Source organism: Danio rerio, chromosome 3 (assembly GCF_049306965.1).
Source record: "Danio rerio strain Tuebingen ecotype United States chromosome 3, GRCz12tu, whole genome shotgun sequence".
NCBI lineage: Eukaryota > Metazoa > Chordata > Actinopteri > Cypriniformes > Danionidae > Danio > Danio rerio.
In genome coordinates this window covers 48717501-48740105 of record NC_133178.1, presented here as the reverse complement: position 1 = coordinate 48740105, position 22605 = coordinate 48717501, and the positions used below count along the sequence as shown (strand labels likewise).

At 37.9% G+C, this 22605-nt stretch overlaps 1 protein-coding gene across 4 annotated transcripts in view; it reads left to right on the top strand.

Annotated features, from left to right (window-relative positions):
* The window catches only part of adgrl1a (adhesion G protein-coupled receptor L1a), a 377800-nt gene that overhangs the window by 214323 nt on the left and 140872 nt on the right, over positions 1-22605 (top strand). For all 4 annotated transcript variants that reach the window (XM_068219411.2, XM_068219413.2, XM_021474721.3 and 1 more), the window contains exons 3-4: positions 10971-11184; positions 17827-17936. In XM_068219411.2, the coding sequence (XP_068075512.1) occupies positions 10971-11184; positions 17827-17936 (324 nt within the window). The remainder of the gene's footprint in view (positions 1-10970; positions 11185-17826; positions 17937-22605) is intronic.

Here is a 22605-nt window from a genome sequence, read left to right as displayed (position 1 = left end):
TGGCGTCTGAGTACAATATAGCTATTTTTGTAGCCTGTGCCTTTAAATGCAAATGAGCTGCTTCTCCCGCCCAACACTCTGACATCCGCTTGTTAAGTGGTGAAGTGTTTGTGACGTATGTAATACTGTTTCCGGGTCCAAGCTGCCATTCATTTGAGTGGAGAAATCATTCGTTTATGATCACGTTTTATTCCTATCACACATTAAAGTGAATTTTATATAAAGTCATAGTGTACACAACAATCTCTGGGCTAACTGCATAACAAATACCAAAAATTTAACAATTTATAAAAAAAAATTATCACTTTCTGGCCATCGGAGATTAGGCATGGATATTTTTACTGCGGTCGTGATTTTCGAAAGCATTAAATCGCTTTGTAAATGTTTATTATTACCATTTCATGAGTCTCCCCATTCAGTTGAATAGAGCTCTTGGACCCGGAAGCCGCTTCGCATGACGTCACACTTAACAAGCGGACATGTGTCTGCTTCTCATGCATACGCCAGATAAACAGCCTTCAGTGATATAAACATACACGGATTAAGCTGAACTAATGTCATTAAATAAAAATAACAAGTAGGTTTATTTGATGTATTTATGGTAGAGTCTATTCAAGCCTTTCTGAAATGCTGAGTCACACACAAATGCCATTTGCAGTACACACACACACACACACACACACATATGTGCGTTTACTGACACCATGCAGATGTCGTGATTATAGCATGTTTTTAGATATTACATAACGATTTTACTCATATTATTACAAACATGCACTGTTTTATAGACATTTTAAACATATATTAATAATTATTAAAGAGGAGCTAATCACAGAAAGTTGAAATATTTTTTTTAATGCCAGTTTCTTTGAAAAAAAAAAGTTCTGTAGACACGTGAATGCATGTTATTACGAAAACATAGCACCTGTCAATCTTTGATGAGTAGGGAAACCGCACTCCTACGCCACATTGTGGTGGGAATAAAAAATACTGGGATTGTGATCCTATTTTAATGTCAGTAAATAATAATAATAATAATAATAAATTGTCTTGTTGTGTTTCTATCACTCCAGTAAGACTGTGGACACACTATACATACACAGTTCTGTCTAAACAGCTTCCAAAAGTTGATTTTTCTCATATGTACCTTTTATTATCTATATAGCTTTTCCAATACATTGTTTTCTAATTGTTAAAAAAATAATAAATAATTAAATGGACATGTTTGCAAATATCTGTCATTTGGTGTTGTTTTGTCAGTTGAAATACTCATTGCTGATGCACTGGCTATATAGAGCATGGCTGATTTTGCACAGCCATGTGCTATTTATCACGGCATTCTAAGCTTTGATTTCTCCTCCACATTTTTCCACTTGCGACAGACACACACATTCCAGTTGGCAATTAAACCGTTGATACACCACAATGTGTCATTTACTTTTGGTAAACACTGATTCATTGACTAACCAACTGTTTGTTCTGGACATCTAGTCGGCAGCTATGTAAGTAGTTGTGTAAATGCTAATGAAATGTATTGCAAGTCTGGTTCTGGGTGTAATATATGCTGAGTTCAGACTGCATGATTTTTAAAGTAGTCGTGTCACAGATGTTTTCACACTGCATGACTATCTGGGCTAGCATTTTGTCGCTGCTTTGTTTACACTGCAAGATGGATCAGCAACAGGGGCTTTCACACTGCGTGACTTTACAATAGGAAGAATTGCAGACAACTTAGTCCAAACTACATCTCACAGCCAAAACCATGTAGTATGTCTTTTGTTATTTACTACATAACAAGAAAGAAGCTTTTAATGGAGTAGAAAATGTACATATTTGCTCAACTAGGTTTAAAATAAGTTATCAATTCTACTCAACTTTCTGTATGACACGTCAAACAGACATGGGTGCTCCTGTCAAACCTCCTCTAGGTTTTCCTCCATTTCTTGGGTCCAAATATACTGAAAAGGAGCGCTTTAAACTTTTCCCTCAACCTCCTGCTGGTCTGCAGGTACAAACACACTAGTGAAGGCTGCTCTATTATTGGCTCTATAGGCAATCTTCGATGTTATTTTCAATTCGAACTTGCTTCACATGCCATGATTTGAATCACCGACAGCTCCAGATATTTAGCATGCCAAATATCTCACAGGCATCAGCGACCCATCAGCGATTCTCTTAGATCACGTCTTTGCTAGTTCATACTGTGTGATTGTCACTCACGTGCACGAGCACCGATTTGCCTGTGATTTCAGGCATTTGTCTGCGATTTCTCAACACCTGTCAGCGAGTCAAAATCGGGTTAAAATCATGCAGTCTGAACTCTGCATTAGATGTCTTTCTAATCAGATATTATCAGTTTAATACAAGAAACTCCTGCTATAATTGTTATGTAAGGTAAGAAACGCATAAAAGAGTGTGAAAAAATTGGCTGTTCGGCACAAGAACAAAAACTAAAGAGATGAAAACAAGCAAACAACACAGTACAAGTGAGAAAACAAAGTAGCCGGCTGACCTTTTGTTGCATTTCTTAAATATTTGTAAATTATTGTGATTATGAGATTGCACAAGCAAATCTCTCGGTGAGTGAGAAGTATTGTACAAATGGTGCATAAATGTGCTTTGTTTATGGTTTACTTGCAGGCATGGAGGGATGCATACTTGTGTGCAGATGCAAACTTTCAGTCTGCTGTCAACCATTTGGTGTCTTCATGTGCATCTTTTTGGGACAAATCTTCTGGTCACAGGTTTTTAGCAGTAAACTATAGAACTAAATATTATCAAGCAGTTTTCTTCCAGCAGCCATTAGACAGTTAAAAAAGGCATAGACTAAAGCAGATGTGTTTTTGTATTTTGCACTAGTATCTTATTAGGTCTACTGTCTTTTTGGATTATTTATTGGAATTGTACTTACTATTTTTGCTGTTTGTTTACCATATGTTTGTCTTGTGCTGGATTTGGATCATGCATGAGGACTGCAAAACAAATCTACCTTTCTTTGTCCTTGGCAACAAACTATTTTTTGGCCAACAAAAGCCCCCTTTATTTTATTAAAAAAAAAAAAAAAAAAAAAAAAAAAAGTACAATAATAAGTTGGTGACCAATGAAAGCCAACAATAAAATGATGATGAGAATAGCGTTAGATTTGTTTCTTTCTCATGGTGCAGTAGTATATTGCGACCTATATTGAATATTGAAAATGAAGCAAAGGCTGTGTCTGTGCACAAATTTGCATTCTTGTGGTACTGGTCGGTTCATAGAGATTCTATGCTCTTTGCTTGAACAGCGAGAATATAGAACACAAATAAGTAATGAATTGCTGTAACTGCGAGTCTCCTGTTGACCACTTGACCCATAAAAACAATTTCAATTTTAATTAATTTTATGATTTTTTTTTTCTTTTCTGTGAAAATGTATATTTATTTCAGTACTAAACCCCTAGCAATGAAGATATTTTGTAAAATGCAAATGAAAACAATGTCAGCAAGGAAACGGCTCACACCACTAGCTTGTTGTGGGAACCCCCTAGTGGCGGCGGGGCCCTGAGCAGCTGCTTAGTTCGCTTATAGAGAGTGCAGGCTCTGATTATCTATCTACTAAAATGGTAGTTTTTAATTTGTTGCCTCAGAGCAACACTGCACAGTTACACCACTTTTGTTAAAGCAATACTATCCTATGGATAAAAATGTGCAGATATGTATAGCTATCACCATAATATTTATTGTTTGCTTTACGGTACTATTACTCACAGGAAGTGGATGTCAAAACAGTTTATAGAGGTAAAGAACAAGAATGACCAGTTAGGCTCATTCCTTCAGACAGCCAGCTTGAAGATTCAGCTATGTTTACATTCAAAGATGTGAATTAAACTTGCATAAAGCCACAGTTCTGCACAGTTTATCTTTAACCCTGATTAAACACACAGAATTAAACTAATTCTTCATGCTCGTTTGAAACCTTCAGGTAAGTGTGTTGAAGCAGGGTAGGAACTATCCTGTGCAGGACTGCGGTCTTCAAGGAGGAGTTTGATGTGCATCTGGATTCAGCCCACTTGATGGTCATGGATGCACACAAAGGGAGATATGGAGTACCAGGATGCAATGGTTCATCTAAAGGATAGTGCCCAAACTCTGTCCTGGAGGGCCGGTGTCCCGCAGAGTTTAGTTGCCAACCTGCCCTTATGTTTCTAGTATGCTAGTTAGAGCTTGAGTAGCTTTTTCAGGTGTGTCTAATTGGGGTTAGAGCTATACCCTGCAGGACCATGGCTCACCAAGATCGAATTTGGGTATCCCTGACCTAAAGCCAAGAGACAAAAATTTGGCACCCATCTTTGCTTCACATCCACCAACAACTGCTTTCTGTGGTTCCACAGTGAATAATTAGTGAGAAATAAACATTGGTAAATAAGTACATTCAAATGGTACCCCACAGGAACACAGGATACACCATCTATGGCTAGTTTTTGATTAAACATTACTGGCTGATTTTGTTTATGTTTAGTGATCACTTTTTCTAATGTATTTATGGTTTGTTTGTACCTCATTTCACTTATAATAATTTACAGAAAACCTTGGTGTTCAAGTGCCCAGTAGCATGTCATTCCCCTGAGGCAAGAAACCAAAATCTGTTAAGGGGCTGATAGGGGGTAGCATATTTTATCCTTGATTTATTATAAGGGACCCCCTAAGCACCTAAAAATCAGGATAAAAAATATATATTTTTTACTCTTAAAACAAAAATTGATGAAACACATTAAAACACATGTTTAAACCCTAAAGCCCTAGTTTATGACCAAATCCATGATCATGTTTGGGTGTACTATCTGAAAAATATTGCCCACCCACACTCTCATAAATAAAGGTACAAGAGCTGTCCCTGGGGCGGTACCTTTTCAAAAGGTACAAATTTGTACCTTAAAGGCCCATATTAATATCTCAAGGGTACATATTAGTACCTAAAACGTACAAAGGTGTTACTCTTTAAATTTGTAGGTACTTATATATACTTTTGAGGTACCGATATGGACCCTTCAAGTACAAATGTGGACCTTTTGAAACGGTACCACACCAGTGACAGCTCGCATCTCTTTATTTCTGAGAGTGCATAAAGAGCATATGCACTATCCACCAGGACACATACGTAACCCAAACACATTCCAATTATGCATCACAAAAACTGACCCTGAACAAAGATTTCCGGATAATTCTCTCTCAGATATTTTGCTTACCCAAGGACATTTTGATAATCATCTGTGGACCTGCTTCTATCAAAAAGACAAAACGAAAATATAACTTTCTTCTAAATTGGTTCTATCCTTTAGCTTAAGACTTCCACCGTTTTAATTCGGATTATGAAGATTATTCCCCTCAGTCCAATTTCCCCCTCCGATTGGAGATAATGTCTGTGGGAGCAGCATGCACTCGTAAATGAGGGAATGAGCCTATTAATCCAGTAAACGTAGTTGGGTTTGGGAGATAACAGGGTGGTTATGGTTGGAGATCTGGGCAGATAAAAGGCAGAAAGAAAAGCGGAAATTATTGGACTGATGATGTGATTGGCAAAGTTGGCGGGATGGAAACGTGCAGTGTGGGATGCACCGGCCTTCTGAAGCTATAGGAACATGTGGGTGGGTGGGTGATTGGTTGGCTGTGTGATTGGCCTCCTGTGGTGAGGCAGTGCTGAGCCTGGAGTAATGGTTTAATCAGTGACCAGCAGTATGGAGCTATGCGTTTGCTCCACGGGAAATGCTGCGGAAACAAGACTACATGCTGGCACACTCTAATCCCACTTTGCCTCTTCATATGTGAGTGTGTCATGTAGGCTCATGGGAGTGTGTCTATTTGAATGCGCACCAGAATGGGCTCATAATAAGGTTGTTTGCGTACAGCAAAACTCCCAATCATCTGAACAAGTTTGAACTTTGAAACTACACATTTTATGGTAAGATTACACCATCCATGGCCATGCTGACCCCTTGATTTGCTGTGGTGAGTCTGCGTGTCAGTTACATGGCTGTGTGATGTATGGTGCACTTATGTATGTTCAAGTTCCATGGTGACCACAAGTGGCTGTTTACACTTGGTCACTTCAGGCAGTTATGTTTTGATTGGATAGCTCTGGATGGTTGGTAAAAACAGCAGGTATGAATTCCCTCAAATACATTTGAGATGGATATAAATTTATTTCAGAGCACTTCAGGAGGTAGTCTAAGACACATTTCTAACATAACTGGACAGGTTAAAATGCTTCTGTTTTTTTTTTTTTTTTTTTCTTTTAAAGCCACATATTTAAATTGCACTTCTCCAAAAATGTAAAAACAAAAATAAATAAGCCATTGCTGCCCATCCTGTATTTCAGACCCATCTCCCATTTTGTTATTTTTTTCGGGAAAACTCCTGTAATTTCACCCTGTCCTTGGTCCTTAGCTTTTTGTAACTGTCGATTGGACAGTTTTTTGGAACTGTCCCTCCGGGCCGCCAACTTTGGTATAGTATGCAATCGCAGTGGTCGCCCGAAACCCGGTCCATAGTACATTTACTAACACCACAGTATAGTTACTAACCTGGTTCTCAGCTGTGTTATTCAGTCCACAGTCACTCGCGCCCAAGCTCAATCTCCTTCTCAGTCTACTGGAATTTCGCAGACAATTGTTGGCAGGTATGAAATAAGCTTGTTAAGAATGTGTTATATGATATATGACATCATATATAGCAGCTCAAAAATGCAACACCTGGGACAATAACGCCACAAATGATAGTTTTGTGATGTTTGTTTAATTTAAATAAATTGTTCAATCTATTTTTGACTGCTCACCAGCAAAATAGTACAATTAGAAATGGCAGCATTAACAACAGAGATGATTCACACATCTGTACAACCTGAATATACATTTACAAGCACAGTGTTTTGTTCTAGGGAGAGTAGGTTGTTTTACAATTTAATGTAAGCTCTTTACAGGTTTGAATAGTGTCTTGCACATCCATTCATTCATTTTCTTTCCAACATTTTCCAATTTAGTTCATTCAATTCACCCATACCGCAAGTCTTTGGATTGTGGGAGAAACCAGAGGGTAAACCGTTTGAAGCCAGACTAACATGGGAGGAATATGCAAACTCCACACAGAAAAGGCAACTGACCCAGCCGGGACTCGAACTAGTGACTTCACTGAGCCACCATGCCACCCCTCTTGCACTTATATTCATTCAATCAATCATTTATTTTATTTTCAGCTTAGTCCCTTTATTAATTCAGGGTCGACACAGCGGAATGAACCTTCCTGCTGCAGCTTATCTCTGGGAAACATTCATGGACACTCATTCACACTCATGCACTATGGACAATTTAGTCTTTGGCCTGTGTGGGAAAGCGGAGCACCCGATGGAAACCCATGCGAACTCGGATAGAACATGCAAACTCCACACAGAAATGCCAGCTGACCCGGCCTAGGCTCGAACCAGTGACCGTCTAGCTATGAGGTGACAGTACAACCTACTGCGTCACCACGTCGCCTTGCACATTTATGTGCAACTAAATTAAATGTTTTATTTCGCCTACATTTTTTACATTTTGGTAAGAAAAAAAAAAAGACTATAGAATACACAAGATGTGTCACTTGTATAATTTTATATGGGGAAAAGTGTAACAGTCAATATGGCGAATGAGTACAGTATAGTAGTACAGTTGCCCGTTATTGGTAAACCAGTGGTCGGCAAACTCGGTCCTGGAGAGCCGATGTCCTGCACAGTTTAGCTCCAACTTCAATCCAACACACATGCTTCTAGATTTCTAGTGATCTCAAAGCACTGATTAGCATGTTCAGGTGTGTTTGATTAGTGTTGGAGCAAAAGTCTGCAGGACACCGGCCTTCCAGGACAGAGTTTGCCTACCCCTGCCAAAGACTAAAGTTTCTCTGTGTGCTTTTACGAGAGTTTTTGTGGTAAACAAACACACTGGAATCTCAGTGAATACTTGCTTCATAGACATAAAAAATATATCCACATAAAGCTTGACATCTGTCCTTTTAAATAAACCAACCACACTTGAAAACATTTTTTTTTTGTTTTGTAATCTGTATGAAACAAACACCAGGGTACAGTCCATCCTGTCAAACGCACATCAAATGACAGAAACTACTCGAACACCAACATTTTTGTAAAGAGTCGCTGTTATTTCTTGAGGAGACTCACTATCAAAACCTAGTTGTGAATTACATCAGAAGACCAGCGCGATCTGACAAAGCATTATTCAGAGGATGATCATGTGTAGAGCTGCCATAAATGAGGTTGGTGTCGGGATCTTGTTTCTTTCTGTTTCTCCGCATAATGTCAGGCAACCTTACGTTTAGAAATGAAAGTTATGAGACAGTTATTTAATTTGATTGGTGATTCTAAATTTATAACGTAATTGTAAGCTTGGCAAACAGTTTTGGAGAATTTGATGTTTTCCCATTCCGACAAAAATGCTCAGAGAGGCATTTCAATATTGGCTGCCAAGTGAATGACTTGCCTTAAAGGGTCTTTGATTAAATGCAATTCATCTGATGCTTTAGGCCAATTTAGGCCCCCTGTCCTGCACATTTAGTATGTCTCTCTCACTTGACACACAAAGATCAGTTTATAGATCTCTCGCTTAACAAGCTAATGTTCTGAATCAGGTGTGTTAAATAAGTAAGACTTACAAAATGTGCAGAACGAGGCAAGGACTGGAATTGAGAATCACTGCTGTAGCTGATGTAACCTACTAAAACTTGCATAAAGCACATTGTTTGCAGATCAGAATCATATCCGATAGCGCAGACATATGTATGTGGCCAAATGTATATCCATTTACACAAACCAGATAGCTATCCCATTAAAGACAACACATAAAGCAACCAGGTGAAACCAGTTCCTAAGTGGTATTTAAGAGAACAGGGCAAGGATTACAAAAAACGTTGAGTTGGAAAACAGCATGTTAAGTTGCAGTGGAATGAGTGGTTGACATTTGCAGATTAAAGCAGCATGATTAAATCCTGTGCAGCTCCAAGTAACATCTGACTTTCACATTGACCTCAAAGTAAGAAAGGGAACTTTACTTTTTAGTCCTCCTCCTCTTTTGTAAAGAAACGACAATATTGTCTCCGAAGCTGAATGTATGCACTTGTTCCATTTGTCTGCACAACACAACCTTGCGATCAGTTATGCAGGTTTTTGAATTGTCTGCTTTCCTGTGAAAAAAAAAAAAAATTCCCTCTATTTGATTGCAAAGTCTTTGAAGCCGCAAGAGCTTAAGGCATAAATTTCAGGAGTACCGAGCGCTTCATTGATCAGTTTTTTTCCCTGTTCATGGGACTCTGTGGGTCAGATCCACCCCCTCATCTTTCAGCACAATGGACAGCTCCACAGGTCCCCCCTCTCTCTATTTGTCAGCACTGCGGAGAGCTCCATTGCCTTGTTTTTGTCCTTCCGTGAGTGGAGGCGGCTGGCGGCCATTTTACGTGGCTGGATCTTTAAACTCTTTGAAAGCTCTTGTTCTGATAAAGTATGCCACTCTGTGCCACTCTCGGGGCCTCTCAGCCAGGCACAATGATTAACCCTACGGCACCTACAGCCCTCTCAACGTGTCTCTCTCTCGCGCTCTCTTAAATTGAGTGTAAATGGCAGATGCCACATGTGGGCAGAAGGGGTCACCGGCAGGTCTGGGGTCAGTCCTCTCTTCTTGTTGCTGGTTGCGCTCAGGTGTTTTAGTTATTGTGATTAGGACACATGAGAGTTGCTTTTCTATTCTGGAGGCTTGCGTTAGGTTGGTGGATGGCAGCCGGAGAAGAGCTGTGTGAAAGAGTGGGAGGATGTTAACGGAGTGTGTGTGGAACTTTAACAGTTTGTTTCAGCGAGAGGGTAAATAGTTTGCTCCTCGAGACTGGAAAGTCTGGAAATATGATCACTGGCTGTGAAACACCCTTCATTTCCTGATTCTTTTGTTTGAGTTATAAAGGTTTTCTGTAATAAACATCTCACTATGCTGTAATGCTAAGCTATATTTTTAATTAGCAGGTTACTTTGTGACCTGCTAATTATGTTAACTATGCATGACAATGTTGGGTGCATTTTAAAATCTACACAAAGTCAAAGTTCGTCGGCTTTATTTAATTTACACACAAGTGGTGTTAATATGTCCATTTTTAATTGTTTAAGCCTCATTGAATGATTTAATGGTTTATTGCTGTACTTTATTTTACAGTCCTGTTTTGTGTATACATAATATGTACATATCATAGTCAATATATAAATGTGTTAAATCTACACTCAAAACTTTAATAAATTGACTGAACTAAATCAATTGAGTAAACTCGTTGCCTTAATTTAATTGAGGAATAGAGTCTCACAAAACTTGCATATTCATTCATTCATTCATTCATTCATTTTCTTGTCGGCTTAGTCCCTTTATTAAAAAAAAAAAAGGGGTCGCCAAAGCGGAATGAACTGCCAACTTATCCAGCATGTTTTTTTTTTTTTAAGCAGTTGATGCCCTTCCAGTCGCAACCCATCTCTGGGAAACATCCACACACACATTCACACACACACTCATACAATACAGTCAATTTACCCTACCCAATTCACTTGTACAACATGTTTTTGGACTGTGGTGGAAACCGGAGCACCCAGAGTAAACCCACGTGAATACAGGGAGAACATGCAAACTCCACACAGAAACGCCAATACTTGTGTTCAATACTTATTTTTCACACTGTACATACATACATACATACATACATACATACATACATAAAGTGCAAGCCACTCATTTAATATGTAAAAAATCTTTTTTTTTAGGAATTCTACTTTGAAATAAAGATTGAATTTAATTTTGTTTTGCTCAGAAAAACGGCATGCAAAATGACTGTGTGTGAAGAATTTTCTTCTAAATTCTAAGCAGAATGTGAAAGCATGTATTAAATGTCTTTCTTTCTTTCTTTCTTTCTTTCTTCATGTAGCATTAAGTCGGTCTGCAATGCCATTTGGTTTGATGCGGAGGGAGCTGGCATGCGAGGGTTACCCCATCGAGCTGCGCTGTCCCGGCAGTGATGTCATCATGATCGAAACAGCCAACTACGGCCGCACAGATGACAAGATCTGTGACGCCGACCCCTTTCAGATGGAGAATGTACAGTGCTACCTACCAGACGCCTTCAAGATCATGTCACAGAGGTACACCAGAGCACTGTTCTGCTGCAGGATCTATTTTTGTGGTGGTTTTTAGTCCAGGGGGTTCAATTCTTATGCTGTCATGCTGAGAGCGGCTCCAATCAGCTTAAGCACACTTCTAGTCAGTCTAAAGGCTTTAATCCACTGGTTCAGGTTAGGTTACTATAATTAGGGTTGGAGCTAAACTCAAATGGTAATGTGTAACAAATTTAACATTTTATTATTATTTATTTTTATTTTATTTATTATTATTATTATTATTATTATTATTATTATTATTATTATTATTTTGCATTTGTTAACGTGTTATAGCAGACACCTTAACACCTTCTAAAGGGAGGCTTATTTGTTTTTGTTTTTTTTATTTAATTTTCTTTTATTTTATTTTTTGTTTTCTTTTATTTTCTTTTATTTTATTTCATTTCATTTTATTATATTTACACTAATATATATTAGACTAATTTATATTACACTATTCTCTGCATCTACCAAGTCAGTGAAGGACCACAGGCACCTGCATTGTGAAATGCAGAGAATGTTTTTTATCCCATTAGGCATGTGGTATCAAATTCAATTAATACAACACTCCTCCCGCAGTTCATACTCAATTTCAATACCTCATTTGTCATGGGGCAAGCGTGAAATGCTCCTGAATGAAAGTGAATGTGCTAAACTGCAGTTAAAGTTGATAAATTAAAAATGAAACAACTGAAATTACATGAAACTTGTGTTGTGACGCAATAACGTTAATTGAATTTTAAACTATATCATGTAAAATGGAATTATGGCAGAAACTTTTGTAAACATCCAATTCATATTATTGTCTCATTAATTCAGATTAAGGCAACTAATTTGGTTACTGATGTCCATGTAAACATAGTCCTTGACACTGATATAGCTTTTATTGTCAAACTTAGATCTAAAATGTTTTAGGTACTTATTTGGTAAGTACCTAGATTATAAAGAGATGCTGGTGTAAATGACTGTTCATGTCACTGTTTTGTTTACGTGCACTGTCTATTCCTGAGAGTATTGATACGGTTGAGTGGTTAAGTGACTATTTAGTGTGTGTGTGTGTGTGTGTTTGAATAACGTGAGCGTAACAGTTGTGTGTGCCTGTGCGAGTGTGTTTGTTTGCTCCGTCTGCAGTTCCAGTCTGTGTCTGTGTTCAGAATTTGCTTCCTCTGAGACGAGATCAATGATTTCCTCTTCCAGCTATCCATCAGCCTTGTAATGGAGTGAGAGAAGGAGGGAAAAGAGGAGGCTGGTGGGGGGGAGGAGTAGATTGAGAGAGGGATTGGAAGTGGGAATAATGCTGCAGTGAGGATGGGATTTGAGGAGAGAAGTGCCTCTGCGTCTGTTTGAGCGAGAATAAATCTGTACAACGCTTGATCCGTGTTTGCATTTTATACCGATAACAGCCCTGTGTTCATACATTTATCTGCTTTAGTCAGAGCCAGTGGTTCTAAGTGGCTTTGAGCTGGAGGAATAGTCTGAAATCACCACATGTGTTTCACTGTCTGTCACATCCTGGCAGGAACAGTGCGTCAACATAACGTAAGATTGCCGTTGTACCCCAACATCGTGGTACGTCACATTTTTTGGAAATAAAAATTGGGTTGACATCAGAACCCAATGTAAGGCAATGTCAATGTCCAACATTGGACAGACAATGCATTTTTATTACTTTCCAACGCAACCTACAAACAACCATCTTTTAACGTCTAATAATGTTACAGCTTGACATTATGTGGACCACTATGACGTCTATCAGACGTTGAATTTTGGATGCCATACCTGATGAATACGTCTTAGATGTCAATATGATGTTGGTTTAAGATGCTGGCTCAACTTTTACGACGCCACTTTCCAACACAACCTAAAATTGACAAAATATCAATGTCATTTCATGTCGATATTGGACGTCAAAACAAGGGTGTTCTTAGACACTGGTGACTTAAATCGAACCTAATATTAATGCCTTATTGTCACGGTTTGTGTATAGGAAAAGAGCGAGGACTCAGGTGCAGAACTAAATGGTTTTTTTATTAACAGTAAAAAAAAAAAAAAAACATTAATAAAAGAAATAAACAAACAAACTAGACTGGGCAGGCTGGCAGGGATCAGGACTGAAGAATAGGACAAGGCAGGAAAACGACAACATATAACGACTGGGACGAGCTTGGACAAGACAGCTGACATGAGGAGAATACAAGCAGAAGTAAATTAACACACAGACATGTTAACATAATTAACTAATAATTGGTTAACAATGAGGGTGGGACTAGACAATAGACGGGAGAGCACATGACACAGAGACAACACAAACCATGTGCTCACATAAAACAGGACAAAAAAGTAGCCAATGAGAGAACACATTAACCAGGCGTTCACAAAACAGGACAAAACTGAAGCACGTTGCCACAATGTAAACACAGAGCCACATGCTTGGAAAACACAAACACAAACAGACGCAAGACACAAACACACAATAGATGAAGACACCTTACTGTGCGTTCCCACATATGCAATGTAATAATATGTTTTATCAGCGCCAACCAAAACCGAAACCAACTAGACGTAGACGCTGAGAATGAAACGGCGCGATGTCGACGGAACAAAACACAACCACGAGTTCAAGAGTGCATGTCCCAAGCACGCACAGAGTCCGCGCGCCCGCATCAAGCATGAGCATGCACGATATGTGCGCGCCCACGACGGTACCCATACAGAGAGATTAACAATGACAGAAACAGGACAAGACAGAGCTAATGTCCGGACTCTGCCACTAAAACAAGAATTTACAAGACCAGGGTGACAGAACCCTGACACTTATGACATTGTGTGGCAGCTGGCAGTGGCGCCTGCAGCCGTACGGCTGTACGCATTGTGTGTACCTACAATTTTACAATTTAATGCAGCTTTTTATTTATTTAATTTTTTTTCATAATTTAAATTGATTATTCAACTGTATACAGTACGATATATTGTCAAAGCAAGAAAGAATGAGAATAAACAAAAGTGTGCGTTTGTGTGTTTTAAATTGTGTATGTACTTGTGGGAGATGGGCAAAGAAATCTATTGGCCTTAGTTTTGCTGGCGGTTTTTCCTCACACTAAAAATTACAATTCAGAGAGCTCTTGTTTAAAACAAGGTTCAAAATGAGTAAACTTTCTTTAAAACAGATAAACTTAATTGAGAAATTTGTCAAAAGTCCTAAAACTAATGAGACAAATGTTTCTTCCCCACATGGGGTGGAGACTCATCAGCACCTGAGCCTGGGAAAGTCCAGGCCCAGCCTGTGTCTCATTCATAGAACAATTCTAATCCAGCTTCGCAGCGTCTTCGCATGGAACTGCTACCATTCAAGGTGCTCAGATTGTGATCACATCTCGGTTTTATTCTGTTGAATTTCAACTATTAGTAGCTTGAAACAGATGAAAATATAATTGCTTTTAGTATGACTACTATGGTAAGGGCTTAAACAGAGCAGTGCTAACAATATCGAGAAACAAGAAAAAAAGACAGCTAGGAAACATAACCTGCTTTGTATTTTTGTAGGAAACACAGTTTAGATCTGTTTAGGGTAAGAGGTGTGTGAGTTATTACCGTCTATCACTAAATGTCAGTAATTATAAAAAACAAATCAACTCTGCTTTTTAGCGCCCCTCACAGAGCTTGATCCATGCTGTTATTTCTCCCCTTGGGTTTTAGGTTTTGAAAAGGGAAACATTTCACCACCCCATCCAAACTTTTAAGATACCAAGAGTCAGATTTGCACAATCCATATGCATAACACTTTGGCTTGTTTCCCTTGCTCGAAAGCTTGGCAGGCCTCCTGTGTGTAGCTACGATTGCTAAGCCACGATTGGTGTGTGGCGGTTTTCTGGGTGTGGCTTAATGAAGGCTCAGTTCTTTCCAGAAAGGTTATGTTTTGTTCCTCAATTGGTCTAATGCAGTCACATTATACAGTTTCGCAGGTCAGAGTTCACCAAGCTTAAACTTTGCTACACAGCGAACTGCGAAATTTGTAGCATGAGCTTGCTTTTCCAGTCGCATTTGTTTGCTTATGAATAGATCAATAGAAGTTTATGGGGCAAAAAGTACAATGCAACTGTGGCCAGTGTTGCCAGATATACTGCAAAATGTTTCACATCGGTTAAACTTACAAGCTCAAGTTAACCAGCTGCCTTGAAGATTAGTCAACTTAACTTAGAGAAATTATTTGTTTCAACTTAAGATGTTGAGTTTTGTTTAAATACATTGTAAAACTCACCATCAGTTGGATCAACTGTGATCCAGGTCACCAGGTCACAAATGAAACCAGGTGCTAGCCCGTGCACTGTTTTGAAGGTTTAAATTAAGGTTTTAAAATCAACCTCTTGACTTATTAGGAAGCCAGTGTGGTTGTTGAAGTACAGGAGTAATATGAAACGTGAAAATGTGTGGCAAAACCCGTGCAGCAGAATTTTGAATATACTGTAATCTTCTGAGAGACGTTCTAGGTAAACTTCCAAAATGTGAATTACAGAAATCAAGACACGATGTGATGAAGGTAATTGTAAAAATACAGTTTAGTTTAACAAAGTCAGATCAAAGGTCAAATATAATCTAATATTATCCATAGAATAACTCAAAGTTGCACCTACAACTCTTTCTAAAATAAGAGTGATAATTCAACATACATTAGGTTTACATTTATACAACCGAAGTCAAAATTATTAACCACCCCCCCCCCCTCCACCCTTTGATTTTTTTTCTTTTTTTAAATATTTCCCAAATGACGTTTAACAGAGCACAAAAAATTTCACAGGATGTCTGATAATAAAGTCCCACTTTATAGTCACTTATCCCTGTGCACTTGCACGGTTACTACATGTGCAAGTGGTATGTACTGTAACTGCAGTGTATGTACACACTAGTACATGGTATGTACTTGTGTATTACTGGTGTAACAACACACTTGTGTAGAAATGTGTAACAGAACATTAATAACACAATCTTTGATAAACTACCCCTTAAATGTCAATTACTGATGTAATTCTACAATTTACCTTAAAAAAATATATAATCATAAAGTTTTTTAAAGGGACGTTTTTTTTGCTCATGTTTTTCATTGACGTTTAACGCCTCGTGACTAAAAGGACGTCAATGTGATCATGCACAATAATGTGCAAAACGGCAGGTGCAAAAGCGTCATTAAAAAAAAAATAATAAAATAAAAAAAAAACACCTCATGCTTCTCCACCAATCAGATTGGCACTTTTGTTCATGTGCACCTTTCTGCTGAAGTAACAGTAAACAGCACTTGGAGGCACTCAATCGCAGAACTGTCAATGCGAGCACACACTGAAGAAGATGGCAAGCGGGGTGTCAGAAGCTTAAAGTTGTGTAGCGCCATTTCACATGAAGGAGGGATTTTGCATACTCTTTTGCTTGTCGCCTGTGAAAACTGATTGGGTTTGAATATGGAAAAACAAATCGCAAAGCGCTGATGATAAACGCAAACGAAAAGCGTCCCGGTGTGCACGAGCCTTATGGCATTTGAATATTTCCAAATACATATTGCCAGAATTGTGCTGTTGTTAAACAGTTGCACAAAGGCTTAGGTTTATATATCACACAGTAATTTGTGACCATGTCACACTTTATATTGAGTGGACAGTTCCTGAGGATTTACCCTGTAATTACAAGGTTAAATCTTCTAATGCAGTGTTAGTTCTGCCATTCTTATTATTAATACAGTGTTCAGAAGTACTGCAAACAGCTGTGGAAGTGGGAAACATATATATATATATATATATATATATATATATATATATATATATATGCACATATATTTGTTACAAAATGCAGTTATGTAATTCTTGTTACAGATGTGTACTTTTTTTAGGGCTGTTACCAATGTGTTGTTAGACATTTGAAATTACACAAATATGTAATGTGTTTTTACATGTGTGTAGGTACACCAGTATCACACAAGTACATACTATGTAGTTACATAACACTTACACATCTAGTTACCATGTAAGTTCACAGGTATAAACGGTACTTAATATAAAGTGGGACAATTGTTTCTTCTGGAGAAAGTGTTATTTGTTTTATTTTGGCTAGAATGAAAGTAGTTTTTAATAATAATAATTAAAAAAAAGAAAATAATTAGCCCCTTTAAGCTAAATGTTTTTCAATAGTCTACAGAACAAACTATCGATATACAATAACTTGCCTAATTACCCTAACCTGCCTAGATAACCTAATTAACCTAGTTAAGCCTTTAAATGTCACTTTAAGCTGGATAGAAGTGTCTCGAAAAGTATCTAATAAAATATTATTTATTCTCATCATGGTAAAGATAGAATAAATCAGTTATTAGAAATGAGTTATTCAAACAATTATGTTTAGAAATGTGTTAAAAAAATCTTCTCTCAGTTAAACAGGGAGGCTAATAATTCAGGAGGGCTAATAATTCTGACTTTATAAGATAAAAGATAAAGGTCGACCTGTGTTCATACCAGCCCCATTTACTTTAGAACATATAAAAGAAAAGAAAAAAAAAGAAAAAAAAAACACATCATTACGTTGAGTGAATGCAGCAATGATTCTCTTCTAGCTCTAATTAAACACCTCTCTCTCTGCTATTCTCAGGTGTAATAACCGGACTCAGTGTGTGGTGGTAGCCGGGTCTGATGTTTTCCCCGACCCCTGTCCGGGAACCTACAAGTACCTGGAGATCCAGTATGAATGTGTGCCATACAGTGAGTAACAACACAAACACTCCATCTCGACAGCCCCACCCCTTCGCCTCTCCAGTCCTGCCCCTTTCACCCCCCACCCCGCCCCTTCTACCTAAACCCTGCCCCTTCAACCAGCTACCGCTATCCACACACAAACACACACACACACAGAGTCATTCTCAGTCACGCACACACACACTCACGAGTGCGTTCTCTCCTTCACGCACACCACTCTCTTTCTCTCTTTTCAACACACACACACGCTCTCTCTCACACTTTAAACCTTTTTTTCCATCAACAGTGCGACGTTGCAGAGGCTGAGGGAGATTTTCACATCAGGGGAGGCGCTCAGCAGACAAACAAACGCGCAGCAGATAAGCATTCAATATCCCCAGTGCTGCGCAGACTCAGCCTTTATTGGGCATCATAAGCATACAAACACACAGCCTCACATGCTAACAAAATGACCCCGAGGGTGCTTTATCTGGCATTAAACACCTTCACCTCCCCTCTGACAGACAATCAAAATGAAAATTGGGAGGCTGCAAGAGCGTGGCGGTGCGCCGTGTGCGTGCGTTGCACAATGGGAATGTTAACACAAACCTCAAATTTATTTCATACGGCACGAGCCAAAGTCGCACACATGCTAACACTCCCATAGCAATGCCAGGCTGGTGTGATTTTCGAGTGCAGAGGCAGCGACTCTTTCAAGATTGAGCTAGTTGGCGTCTGTGATTTTGTGGGTGTTTTCTCAGACTAACCCCACCCCCAAACAATATAGATACATTTATAGAGATGCAGTGCATTTAGGCCACACCCACACGCAGAGTAGGGGGGGACTTTCCAACCCTCTCCATTGACTTTCTATTGCATGAAGCTACGTTCTTGATGTTTCTGATTTATAACAAATAAGAACAATATCTACAAGCCTGTGTAACACTGTGACTCAGTGGTTAGCACTGTCACATCAAAGCAAAAAGGTTGATGGTTCGAGTCACGGCTAGGCCAGACTTGGCTAGCCCAGACCTTCGGGTGCTCCGGTTTGCCCAAGTCCAAAGATATGCAGTACAGGTGAATTGAATAAGCTAAATTGGCTGTAGTGTATGTGTGTGAATGAGTGTATAGATGTTTCTAGTACTCGGTTGCAGCTAGGAGTGCATCCACTGTGTAAAACATATGCTCGATAAGTTGGCAGTTGATAAGCTGTCGACTACTAAAATGTGTGTGTAATGACACAAAAGTATATCGCAGATTGTCATATAAAAGAACTGATGATATGCACTGTCTTACTTACAAAAAAAAAAAAAAAAAAACGCTTAAACCAGCCTTAACTGGTTGACCAGGCTGGCTTTAAATGGGTTTTGGCCACTTTCAGGCTGGTTTTCAGCCATTTTCAGCCTGGTCTTAGCTGGCCAGGCTGAAAAAGGACCAGATGGAACCTTCTAAAACAAGCTTGATCAGCCTGGTTTAAGCTGGACATAGCTGATTTTGGCTGGGCTCCCAGACGGGCTAGGCTGGTCAAACTGGTTTTAGCCTCTCCCAGCCTGACCTATAAAGCCTAAAAAGCCTAAGCCTATAAAAACATAGTTCTGGGTTTCTTAGCTTGTTTACTGTCCACCTTTTAGCATAGAAGCTTTCAGATGTTGTTCTGCTTTTTGTTATTAGTTGGAAATGACAACTGGACGGCTTCCAGTTATAGAAAGTCAATGAAAAGTGTTGGATTGTTTTCCACCTAAGTTAGATTTTGGATTATGATGAGTTGCGCTCTGTCCAATCAGGTAACATGGTCAAAAACAGCCAAAATTTTGATCTCGCCAGCTGATTTTGCAATTCATATTACTTCTCTTCAGAGATCTGTGAGTGTTTCAGGCTCATGTGAAAATCTCCTGTCAGACGGTTCCCCCTCCTCCCCCTCATGAGCCCTGACTTTACGTGTGCAGGTGGTCGAGACGGGCCGTGACTCTTGGTCTGTGGGGCTTTAACTGGGCAGTTTGGTGTTTGGGAGGGAAGTTAATGGGTTTTACTGTGAGCGGGAAGGGGGTTATTAAGTCTAATCTATAATCCTGGGGTCAGTTTCTCTGCTCTTCCCACAGGAAATAAAGAGGATGGACTACAACCCGCCAGACGACTCGGCCCGCTAATCTTCCTTACTTTTTTTTTTGCTCTCTTTCAGAGTTTCTTCTCATTCTAATCACTCTTCTGACATTAGTATTTCCTCATTCAGTTCCTTTGTTTTGCTTATATATTTCCGGTTCTTCTTTTAAATCACCTTCTGCATATTCTTATTTCATCTTACATGCACACAAAACATGTTTTTTTTTTTTTTTTTTTTTCTGTTGACATTTTTATTGGATCTCCACCACTTCCTCCTTTTTTCCACGCTCTCTCTCGCTGTCTCTTTCTCTTTCTTTTACAGGTTTTGGGAGGCTTCCAGAAGAGTTGAGCATTTATCTTTAAAGCTCTCCAAGTCTCTCTCTCTCACACACACACTCACTTTTACAGAATGAACGAGACTCTTCAGCCCACATTCTTTGACCACCTTTGCTCAGCCGCCGTAATCCTCAATCCGCTTCTGCACAAACACATCAAGACACAGAGTGCAAATACTCTTTCTGGCTTTTAACTTTCGGGCACTTAGCAAGACTCTGATTTTTCAGGCAGTGACTGGTCTCTCCCTCTCTCTTTCTTTAAAAAAAATTCTATATATTTCTGGGGCATTTTGAAAGTTATCAATATTAGGTTGTTTTGGTCTTCTTTCTTTATGGTTTTGTAATCATTTTCTGTCACTTGTCCTTTGTTTTGCCTCTTTGCTACTCTCAAAATGTTGGGTTTGACTGAATTCATTGGTCGATTTCGTTGTTTTGACAGATTCATTGTACTTGCATCATTATTTTGTTAGTTGCTTTAACATGTTTGTCATTTCGTTTTGGACTGTTTGACAGTGTTTCCTTTTAATTTGTTTCTACATTGTTGTCAGTATAACTGGTAACATAATTTGACTTTTTTGTTCATCCAAATACACATCTATGGGGTACTTTTCTTGTATTATTAAATTCTTCAAAGTAAAAACCAAAAAAATAAGAGAATTCAAACCAACTGTAAGTTTGAGTACTGTAAAACCTAATAAGTTAAGGCAACTGATATTGTTTGAGGAAACCAATTGCTACAAACCATTTAAGTTAAAACTAATCTGTATGAGTACTGTAAACTTACTCAATTTAAAATGAAGTAATGAGGTATTTAACTAATTACCTTCAACACTGTGTTCAAAACTCTTTTCAAATGTGTAGCATTAACTTTCAGCCAATTTTGAGTTAAGTTCACTCATTTCATTTGATAAAATTGACTGTTGAGTTTTACAGTGTATAACCGAAAAAATGAAGAGAGTTCAAACCAACTGAGAACTGTAAATCCCAATCAGTTAAGGCATCTCAAACCATCTGAGTTTAAAAAAAACTAATTTAAATGAGTATTGTAAACGTATTGTATTTAATTAACTTATTACTTATAACACCGAGTTCAAAACTCTTTTCGAATGAGTAGAATTAACTTTCAGTCGATTATTATTATTATTATTATTATTATTATTATTATTATTATTATTATTATTATTTAAATTTAATTTTATTTTTTTTTATATTCATCTTAGGTCAGATATAAAATATAAATAATATTGTACATATTCATATTCATATTGATACAATTCACCAAACAATAAATTATCAAGAAAACACAATTATACACTAAATAAGAATATAAATAAAAAGTAAACTACCACATTTATACACAAAAATATAAAACATAAGATAACAAAAATAAAATAATAAACAAAAAGTTAAATAAATAAATAAATAAATAAATAAATAAATAAATAAATAAATAAATAAATAAATAATACAAAGAAAATAAAGGTAAAAAAGGCAATTTAGATATAGGTGTCTCCTTTAAAAAAGTAAAATAAACTAAATTAATTAATTAAAGAATTGCCCTTGGTTTTGTTAATGTCAATAATGTTATTAAGCTTTTATTGTTCTAATCTTTCATTATTTCCATCATCCTTCATTGTTTAGGCTTGCTTTGCTGGGTTTCATTGTTTTATGTAGCTCATAATTGTTTATACTTACAATGTTAGCTAATTTCACATCTGTCAAAGGCTGGTGAGAAAATAAAAAAATAAAAGTTTTAAGAAAGTGTTACAAATCATTTTATATGCATAATTTATTTATAATACAAATAAGTTTATCTAATTAAAATCACTACAACACTGTTGTATTGTAAAATCTTTGTAAATTTCAATTATTCAGCTTATACTGCATGCTGTTTTGACTATATTTTACTGTTTTATCCCATAACTATTTGATTTCTGCAGTATTTCATGGATCATTTATCTAATTCCTTGAGCAAAGTTAAATTAAAATAGCTTTGGCTTGTTGTTTCCTATAGTTTAGAATTAGCTTCTCTTCAGCAGGTATCTGGGTGTTTCTGAATGAGCAGAGTAAGCTTGTAGGGCAGGCTAGTTTTCGGCTGCTAAGTCAGTATGTTAGCGTGACATATGTTGACGAGCGGCAGGTGAGTCACAGCTGAAACACTCGCACGCCTTACCACTCTGCTCACCGCTTCATTTAGCCTGTCACGGTTATTTTTCCCCTTTTTTATTTATTTCTTTCCTCCCCAGTTGCCATATCTACGA